This window comes from Lucilia sericata, unplaced genomic scaffold (assembly GCF_015586225.1).
Source record: "Lucilia sericata isolate MDLA Ls3-8-SP2 unplaced genomic scaffold, ASM1558622v1 Contig000233F_arrow, whole genome shotgun sequence".
Classification (NCBI taxonomy): domain Eukaryota; kingdom Metazoa; phylum Arthropoda; class Insecta; order Diptera; family Calliphoridae; genus Lucilia; species Lucilia sericata.
The window spans coordinates 354,071-365,412 of NW_023994260.1; the positions used below are offsets into that span (position 1 = coordinate 354,071).

General features: G+C 36.0%; 1 protein-coding gene across 1 annotated transcript in view; it reads left to right on the top strand.

Moving 5' to 3' along the window:
• LOC119602467 overlaps positions 1-9,771 on the top strand; it is a 55,057-nt gene extending 45,286 nt beyond the window's left edge. The window contains 10 exon segments of the mRNA XM_037954008.1: positions 731-2,794; positions 2,796-2,921; positions 5,516-5,793; positions 5,861-5,986; positions 6,070-6,127; positions 6,129-6,215; positions 6,286-6,426; positions 6,495-6,714; positions 7,948-8,502; positions 8,570-9,771. Coding sequence (XP_037809936.1) covers positions 797-2,794; positions 2,796-2,921; positions 5,516-5,793; positions 5,861-5,986; positions 6,070-6,127; positions 6,129-6,215; positions 6,286-6,426; positions 6,495-6,714; positions 7,948-8,502; positions 8,570-9,117 — 4,137 coding nt within the window. The 5' untranslated portion in view covers positions 731-796 and the 3' untranslated portion in view covers positions 9,118-9,771.
• Positions 9,772-11,342: the final 1,571 nt, after the last annotated feature.

The window sequence follows — 11,342 nt, forward strand, 5'->3', positions numbered from 1 at the left end:
AGTCTATAGTCTAGTCTATAGTCTAGTCTATAGTCTAGTCTAGTCTATAGTCTAGTCTATAGTCTAGTCTATAGTCTAGTCTAGTCTAGTCTAGTCTAGTCTAGTCTATAGTCTAGTCTATAGTCTAGTCTATAGTCTAGTACTAGTCTATAGTCTAGTCTATAGTCTAGTCTATAGTCTAGTCTATAGTCTAGTCTATAGTCTAGTCTATAGTCTAGTCTATAGTCTAGTCTATAGTCTAGTCTATAGTCTAGTCTATAGTCTAGTCTAGTCTAGTCTATAATATAGTCTATAGTCTAGTCTAGTCTATAGTCCAGTCTATAGTCTAGTCTATAGTCTAGTCTGTAGTCTATTCTATAGTTTAGTCTGTAGTGTATCTTATAGAGTAGTATATTTTTATCATTCAGTAGAACATTCGTTATTGCTTTAAAGCACGCCATAGAAAATGTTCAAAAAAAGAAATGAAAATAAATTTTGTCTGTAATTCTTGAATATTTTGAAAGATGTGTTTTTTTTATAAAATAAAAGAGGAGGTGTTGAGTTAATGTAAGAAGTATTGTATTATTATATCTATGACATAACAACTAAACACGAAAAATGTACTCTATATTTAACAATTGTAATATTGATTTTGTAAAATTAAACATTTTACTGAAGTAACAAATATTACATAACATTATTGCTATTAAAAAAACTAATAATAAATATTTCTTTGTTTCTTTTATTGCAGATATAATATGCCACTTAGGAATGACAATATAATGCCATATAAATTTTTAAAATTACACACAGAAAAATGGAAACAATATCCAAGATTTCCCTGATATTGGTTCTATTCCTAATTGTTGACTTCAGTCGTTTAACAAATTATAAATCATCATCGTCATCATTACTGGTACAAGCGTCCACTACTAAATTAGAATTAAAACAAGAGCAACTACAACATAATATTAATAATAATGATTTAAAAACTACATCATGTATTACCACCCTGGCTAATGATCCATTGAGCCTACTTAAGCAGCAACAACAACAACAACAACAATTGCAACTTCATAACCAACAGCAGCAACAACAAATCAAACACACTAAAGAAAGTTTAGGATTTTTAGAGAAATTTTTCCAACATCCTTTAGCTGCTATTGGTATAGGCAAAGATGGATCTGACACCACCACCATAACTGATGATATAGAAGATAGAGATATTTTATCTGATTATCAAGATGATATTATAGGTTTCAATACACCCCTAGCGGGTGTGGCTGAAGAAGACAATGTCTTTAAATTATTTTGTGAAAACACTTCGATACCCAACGTTAATGAAGAGCTAAAAGCTAAAAAATATATTAAATATGCCCACATAATACTGAACCATTGCTATGAAGGCCACAAACAGCAGGATGTCTATTTGCAAATGCAACAGCTGGAGAGTGTGCATAGTTTACATTGGACTTCGTCGGGGGTAAAAGATCGTCAACTGCAGGATCTCTTTAAGAATTATGAAACAAATTTTGACAATTTACAATCTTTGGATTTGTCACGTAACGCCTTAGTCTGCATAGAGTGGGTGCGTCCGCGCGTGGTAAGACGCCTCAGAGTACTTAAGCTAACGGGCAACGAAATCGATATGGAATTGTGTGACTTTTCGCCTTTACACCATGCTAACCATTTGATTGAATTACGCTTGGATAATAATCGTCTGCACGTATTTAATGGCAAATTTCTAAGCAATTTAAGTGAACTGAAGGTTTTAAACTTGACCCATAATTTCCTAACCGATCTTCCGCGCAATAGTTTCGATGGTGTCTTTAAACTGCAAAGATTACATGTGGCCCACAATAGACTGAAAGTTTTGCCTTTTCAACTGTTTCGTTCGATGGGCGATTTACAGATACTCAATTTGGCCGACAATCAACTCTTGTCTTTTCCCGATAATTTCTTTGCCTCGAATGGCGAAATGCGCATATTACAGCTGCAAAGAAATCAACTGCAAATGATCAACCGCAACTCGTTTTATAATTTACAGAAACTCTTACATTTAGATTTATCGGAAAATCAAATTGCCACCATTGATCGCAAGTCCTTTGAGTCGTTGAAGAATTTAATAACCCTGAATATATCCTCGAATGCTTTAACAACTATTTCCTCCATTCTATTCCACCCGCTACAGCGTCTGCAACATTTGGACCTGAGCAATAATCGTTTTACCCAACTGCCAAGTGGTGTATTTATGCATCAGAGAAATTTAATTTCATTGCGCATCGAGCATACCCCGATTGAAAAGCTTAACAATTGGTTGTCACGCAATGACAACTCGTATGTTGATTCGTCGATCCTAAAACATTTAACTTATCTGTCGCTGCAACACAATCATCAATTGAAAACGTTGAGCAAAACTCTCTTCTTGAATGCGCCCAATTTAAAAATTCTACTGCTGGCCCATAATGCCCTGCAACAACTGCCGTCAGAGGTATCGTCCCTACATCAATTGGAACGTCTTAATGTCGGCCATAATAATCTTTCCTTTTTACCTGAAACCCTAAGTTATTTGCCTAATTTACGCAATATCAATATTTTGAACAATGATTATATATGTGACTGTAAACTCTATTGGTTGGCATCGTGGTTGACATCGACAAACACTAGCCTTCGTATGCATCGACGTTCGGCCTCGTCTTTTTCGCTGATGGAAAATCACAATGAGTTTACGTCTTCTGAAAAATCAGAAGACTTAGACTTATTGATTTCATCATTGAAATGTCTACACGGTTATCCGGGCGATATGATATCGGTTGTTGAAAACTTTAAATTGTACAACGCCGCGTTTGCAAAGTGCGACCGGAGTTAAAATGCATGAATTACATTCGACTGCCAAATTGGACTGTTTATTTTCGGGCAGTCCATCACCAGATGTTATTTGGGTATGTTGAAGTTTTACTGGCTTTTTTTATTTATTAATAAATTGTTGTTTTAATGTTATTTTGTTTTTAAATAGAATTTACATTTAATAGGTTATAACTTATTGTATATAATTTGTTTCTACTGTTATCTATATTTGTAATAGAAACACAATATATTTTTAAGAAAATGCTGCTTAGGATATTAATGGATCTCACGTTAAAAGAGTTTGGTTATATATTAATATTATTTGATATATAGTAAGCTGATTACGACTTTGTTTTCATTTATTTTCATTAATTCATATTATTTAAAATAACGTCTCATCAACATAAACTTTTGTTTATTATTATATGCAAAAATGTTAATGTAATTTTAATAAGTTGACTCCAACGCCAAATTGAAAACAATCATCGCTATTCTGCATTTCGAGTAGGTTTCCTCATTCCAACAAACGGAAGATAGAATATTGAGAAGAAGATTGTTCAATGCTTAAAAATTGTTAAATATGTATTCTGCATTAAATAACTTATTATTGTAGTGATGAAGCGTCAAATCGAAGTGCAGAATGCCGATGTATCCAAACAGAGAAAAAATTACCTCAGAAGTAGTTAATGGCAAGCAAATAAGAAAGAGAGCCACGCCTGCGGACAAGCCTGTGGTGAAAGAATCACTGCGGGCGGTCTGGTTCAGGACGGACGGACGGACGGGCAGACGGACGGACGGACGGACGGACGGACGGACGACGGACGGACGGACGGACGGACGGACGGACGGACGGACGGACGGACGGACGGACGGACGGACGGACGGACGGACGGACGGACGGACGACGGACGGACGGACGGACGGACGGACGGAAGGACGGACGGACGGACGGAGGACGGACGGACGACGGACGGACGGACGGACGGACGGACACGGACGGACGGACGGACGGACGGACGGACGGACGACGGACGGACGGACGGACGGACGGACGGACGGACGGACGGACGGACGGACGGACGGACGGACGGACGGACGGACGGACGACGGACGGACGGACGGACGGACGGACGGACGGACGGACGGACGGACGGACGGACGGACGGACGGACGGACGGACGGACGGACGGACGGACGGACGGACGGACGGACGGACGGACGGACGGAGGACGGACGGACGGACGGACGGACGGACGGACGGACGGACGGACGGACGGACGGACGGACGGACGGACGGACGGACGGACGGACGGACGGACGGACGGACGGACGGACGGACGGACGACGGACGGACGGACGGACGGACGGACGGACGGACGGACGGACGGACGGACGGACGGACGGACGGACGGACGGACGACGGACGGACGGACGGACGGACGGACGGACGGACGACGGACGGACGGACGGACGGACGGACGGACGGACGGACGACGGACGGACGGACGGACGGACGGACGGACGGACGGACGGACGGACGGACGGACGGACGGACGGACGGACGACGGACGGACGACGGACGGACGGACGGACGGACGGACGGACGACGGACGGACGGACGGACGGACGGACGGACGGACGGACGGACGGACGGACGACGGACGGACGGACGGACGGACGGACGGACGGACGGACGGACGGACGGACGGACGGACGACGGACGGACGGACGGACGGACGGACGGACGGACGGACGGACGGACGGACGGACGGACGGACGGACGGACGGACGGACGGACGGACGGACGGACGGACGGACGGACGGACGGACGGACGGACGGACGGACGACGGACGGACGGACGGACGGACGGACGGACGGACGGACGGACGGACGGACGGAGACGGACGGACGGACGGACGGACGGACGGACGGACGGACGGACGGACGGACGGACGGACGGACGGACGGACGGAGGACGGACGGACGGACGGACGGACGGACGGACGGACGGACGACGGAGGACGGACGGACTACGGACGGACGGACGGACGGACGAGGACGGACGGACGGACGGACGGACGACGGACGGACGGACGGACGCGGACGGACGGACGGACGGACGGACGGACGGACGGACGGACGGACGGACGACGGACGGACGGACGGACGGACGGACGGACGAGGACGGACGACGACGGACGACGGACGGACGGACGACGGACGGACGGACGGACGGACGACGGACGGACGGACGGACGGACTGATACTTACTTACTTACGTACGTACTACTTACTTACTACGTACTTAACTTACTTACTTACTTAAGAATTGGAAAGGACCACTATTGATCACACAGATTTTGTACCTACTTTCAACATTTTGATGTCAGTCTATGATCGTTCTTAGATCTACAATATCGTCTATACTGATTGTTACTCCCTCAGTATAGACGTATTCCTACGTATCAATATTAAAATATCGCGTGAGAATAAAAATTGTCACCTTCAGAACCGCTCAGCATCTACAACTACAATAAAAATTTAATAAAATAAATCTACAAATTATCTCAATATCAAAGATTCTCTCCACTCCCGAATTTGTGAAAAGTTTGTGTTTCAAACCAGTTTGAATTATAAACTTTCTGTTTTCTAATATAAAATGATCTTAATGGTAAATTTGAATTCCAGGTAACACCAACAAATAAAATATTACGTTATCATGCCGATCCTGATAAACGTCCAATTATAATCAATCACAACGACAAAGAATTGGGTAAATTTCAATTTAATAAACTGACCGGTGATGAGACAACACTGAATGTTAGTCTACAACGACCAGATGCCAAGGAGCGTATCGCACTAATAGAAAATGGTTCGCTGTTGGTTAGCAATATAACGAGACGTGATAGTGGCCTTTATACATGCTATGCTTACAATGTTATGGGAAATGCTTCAGCATTTATAAGGTAATTTACACAATTGTTTGTATTATTTTACCCTAATAATTACCTTTTTTGTTTCCTATTCCCACAGACTACAAATAGATCCTATTGTTTTTTACCGCGTTAAAATTGGTAGTTTATTATCGGGTATAGCGGCGGCTACATCATTTTTATTATTGACCTTAATTGTACAAGGATTAAGAGCAATTTTCAATAAGTTGGTGACATTAAACATAAAACACAACAAAACCCATTAATAACTTATTTAATTTAATGTTATTATTGTTTGTTAAATTGTAGATATCGTTTTTGTGAAAAATTCTTCTGTTGTGCATCTCGTAGCAAACGTTCGCCGCGATTCGAAACAAATCTATGCTATGCTGGATAGTATAGAGACCTATAAAAGTCAACAGCTGGAAAAGTTAAGAGAAAATTATGCTCAACAGGTAAATTATTTAATAAATGCATATGGCAGAAAAGATATTTTAATTATTTTTTTATTTCTGTAATCCTAAGGTACATCGCATACGCGAGAATTGCACACAACAAGTGGAATGGATACAAAGTAGTTACACTTCTCAGGCGAAACATTTAAAAGAATTTCGTGATATTGGTTCAAATCATTTAACATCACTTAAAGATCAGTATTATGATCAGGTAGATCTCTTCTTTTTCATTTTCTTCTTTTATGGGAAATTAATTGATAAATTTTGTTTTATCTAAAGGTGAAAAAGGTTCGTGACTACTCGACTGGCCAATTGAATTGGGTACGTGAAAATTATGTCTTCCAACGCAATAAAATACGTAAATTCAGTGCTCATCAAGTGTTGCGTTTACGCGAAGGCTACAAATATCAACAGCAAAGTCTTAACAAAGTTTTAGAAAATTTACCCAGCTTTTATTTTGAAAATTGTCGTGGCCGTGGCGAAGAAGATATTGCAGAAGGTAAGTTGAGAAATAAATGGAAAATATGTAAATAATTAGATAGAAAAAGAATTTATTCAAAATTATCTAAAGAGAGTTTATCGAAGATTCACTAATGCAAGAGAATTTATCGAAAATACTTTAAGGAAAGAAAATTTAACGAAAATTCTCTTAAGAAGGAGAATTTATCGAAAATTCTCCAAAAAAAAAGAGAATTTTTCGAAACACTTCTAAAGAGATTATCAAAAATTCTCTAAAGAAAGAGAATTTATCCAAAGTTCTCCAAAGAAAGAGAAGTTATCGAAAGTTATCTAAAGAAAGAGAATTTATCGAAAATTCTCTGAAGAAAGAGAATTTATCGAAAATTCCCTAAAGAAAGAAATTTATCGAAAATTCTCTAAAGAAAGAGAATAGATAGATAGATAGATAGATAGATAGATAGATAGATAGATAGATAGATAGATAGATAGATAGATAGATAGAATAGATAGATAGATAGATAGATAGATAGATAGATAGATAGATAGATAGATAGATAGATAGATAGATAGATAGATAGATAGATAGATAGATAGATAGATAGATAGATAGATAGATAGATAGATAGATAATAGATAGATAGATAGATAGATAGATAGATAGATAGATAGATAGATAGATAGATAGATAGATAGATAGATAGATAGATAGATAGATAGATAGATAGATAGATAGATAGATAGATAGATAGATAGATAGATAGATAGATAGATAGATAGATAGATAGATAGATAGATAGATAGATAGATAGATAGATAGATAGATAGATAGATAGATAGATAGATAGATAGATAGATAGGTAGATAGATAGATAGATAGATAGATAGATAGATAGATAGATAGATAGATAGATAGATAGATAGATAGATAGATAGATAGATAGATAGATAGATAGATAGATAGATAGATAGATAGGATAGATAGATAGATAGATAGATAGATAGATAGATAGATAGATAGATAGATAGATAGATAGATAGATAGATAGATAGATAGATAGATAGATAGCTAGATAGATAGATAGATAGATAGATAGATAGATAGATAGATAGATAGATAGATAGATAGAATGATGGACAGATAGTTAAATGTATGGGCGGGTAGGGTCCATGATTGCTATCTAAAGTGGTTCTATTTACATCTGTTGTTGAACCATTTAATTTCCCGAAATACCTTAAACTAACCTCACAAATCTTCCAAATTTCTCCTTTCTAGACATAGATTTTTACTTCAAACAAAAAATGGCAGCAACCGGTGATCCACATCTGCACTATCATTTTCGCTATGCAAATCAAAATCATCCCCTTTCCTCCATACACAACTCTTTCAATTCCAAAGATGTCAAAGATTTACAATTACTGAAAACCAAACTAATGGCAGCCAATAATTCAGCAAGCAAAGCTTCCATATACTATACACCACCGGAAGTGGAAGACAACCTAAGACACTCCCAATTGAATTTACAAACTTCACCCATACACATCAACTACATCAATGAGAATCTCGAACATAGAAATCTAGATTTCCGAATGCAGCCAAGAGCATTTTTAATCAATACACCCATGCAATTGGAAAGTCCCACAACCATTAATAATCTAGCCAGTATGGATGATACGACTACAGCTTTGAATCAATTGAAAATCACAGCAGAACATCCTTTGGGTGCGGGCAGTATAGAGGATAATCATTATGCAGCTACCATGGCCGATAAGTTTGCAGCAGCAAGTGGCAGTAGTAATAATGGCAAACAAAGACATTCATTTTATGAAGGTAAAGTTAAAATACCTAAAATTTTGTAATTAAATTTAATTGATTTTTATATTTTATTGCATTTTAGATTGTGCCCTGGGTGATAGTAATATAGAGCTCAATGAAATACGTGATTATAAAGATACTAATGATGTGAAAAACTCCAAATCATGTCCTGTCATATATAAAGTTTCCAGACAAAACGATGGCACTACCGTACACGAACTACTTACGGAAGATTTGAGCAAAGGTTTACGTTTGAATAAACCTTTGCAGGAGTCAGAATTGCAAGAGACCCCATTGCATCATAAACCCTTAAAGGAAACCGAGAAACTCAATATTATTTTAGATGAAAACGGTAAATCTACATTGTATGATGTCTCACTACCGGCCACAATAAAAGCAGATAATATTAAAAAAGACATAAAACCTTTAGGTTTAGATTTAACATCTAATGTGGCCAATAGTAGAACTACAGCCGGATGTGATCACCTTAAAAGAGATTTTGATAGTTTAAACTATAGAGATGATAATATACCCACAACCTCGGCCTCTGCATCGAACTTATTGTCTTCAGGCCTAACAACACCCCTGTCACCATCCTCGCCCACTTCAGCGTCTTGTAATGAAGATTAGTGTAGCTGTTTAGTATAATTTTTGCAGTTTGTAATAAGTTTAGAGAGATTATTAGTTCTTTTTTCGGTTTTTTGTTGTTTTCTTTTTTATTTAAATTTTATTTTAAGAAAAAATGCAAGTAAAAGATTTTCTTTTTTAAAATTCATACAAACATTAACAAACACATAAATATATTGTTTAATAAAATTATTAAAAAGAATATAAAACTTAGTGAATGGAAAAAATCAAACCCAAATTACTAAAAATATATACAAAAATACATTATTAACTTTTATGCTGCATATTAAATAAGACAGATAAATATTTAAAAACAAAAAAAATCAAGTCAAAAATACAATGGCAAGTTAATTAAATATTTAAACTTCCTGTAACGTATATATTTAAAAAAACAGTACATTAATTAGTTTTGAAAGTAGATTTTTAATAATCACTAGAGTATAAAACCAACATCAGCTTAAAACCCTGATACCTATACACACATTATTAATTTGGAAAATTACGAAAAGAGAAAAACAAAAATTTGTTAGTTTAACTTTCTTGTCACAATTTAGCCTTTGGCCAAGAAAGTTTACACATTTCAAAAAAAAAAAAAAAAAACAAACAAAAAATATTTATAAAATAAAATAATTTTGTTAGTTAATATTTCCATTTAAATAGTGGAAATTTGCTGCAGGTTCATTTATAAAAAAAAAATTTTGTAACAAAAAAATATTATGAAAACTTATCTCATAATCATAAAACAAAATATATCATTGTGATTTTTAAATAAACCTCCCCTGTTTTAAAATAAAAAAAAATATTAAAAAAAAATATCCCTCTTTAAACATAAAATAAATGTTTAATGAATTAATGAAATTTTAAAAAAAGAAATACCTAAATCAGTAAAAAAAATTATTTAAAACGAATAGAATTCATTAAAAATTTATTAAGAAAAAACTTAAAAAATGGCAAATTAACAACCGCATTGATACAAAATTAAAAAGAAAAAAAAAAAAAACAAATGTATAACATGTGTCTGATAAGAAATTTAAACAATAAATAAAGAAAGTAAATCATTTCACATTTCAAAAACAAACCAAAAAATAATGTGTTTTTATTTCAAAAAGGTAAAAGGTTATAAACAATTTCTAATTAAAATGAATTTAACAAAAATTCTCTAAAGTAAGAGAATTTATCGGAAAATCTCTAAAGTAAGAGAATTTATCGGAAAATCTCTAAAGAAAGAGAATTTATCGAAAATTCTCTAAAGAAATAGAATTTATCGCAAAATCTCTAAAGGAAGCGAATTTATCGCAAAATCTCTAAAGGAAGAGAATTTATCGAAAATTCTCTAAAGAAAGAGAATTTATCGAAAATTCTCCTAAAGAAAGAGAATTTATCGAAAATTCTCCTAAAGAAAGAGAATTTATCGAAAATTCTCCTAAAGAAAGAGAATTTATCGAAAATTCTCTAAATAAAGAGAATTTATCGAAAATTCTCTAAATAAAGAGAATTTATCGAAAATTCTCTAAATAAAGAGAATTTATCGAAAATTCTCTAAAGAAAGAGAATTTATCGAAAATTCGCTAAAGAAACAGAATTTCTCTAAGGAAAATTTATCGAAAATTCTCTAAAGAAAGAGAATTTATCGAAAATTCTCTAAAGACAGAATATACTCTAATGAAACAAGATTTTTCGAAGATTTTCTAAGAGAATTTATCGAACATTTTCTAAAAAAAACTGAATATATCGAAAATTCCCTAAAGAAAGGGAATTTATCGAAAATTCCCTAAAGAAAGGGAATTTATCGAAAATTCCCTAAAGAAAGGGAATTTATCGAAAATTCCCTAAAGAAAGGGAATTTATCGAAAATTCCCTAAAGAAAGGGAATTTATCGAAAATTCCCTAAAAAAAGGGAATTTATCGAAAATTCTCTAAAAATAGGGAATTTATCGAAAATTCCCTAAAAAAAGGGAATTTATCGAAAATTCTCTAAAGAAAGGGAATTTATCGAAAATTCTCTAAAGAAAGAGAATTTATAGAAAATTCTCTAAAGAAAGAGAATTTATCGAAAATTCTCTAAAGAAAGAGAATTTATCGAAAATTATCTAATGAAGTAGAATTTATTGAAAATGATCAAAAATTCTCTAAAGAAAGAGAATTTATCGAAAATTCTCTAAAGAAACAGAATTTCTCTAAAGACAATTTATCGAAAATTCTCTAAAGAAAGAGAATTTATCGAAAAT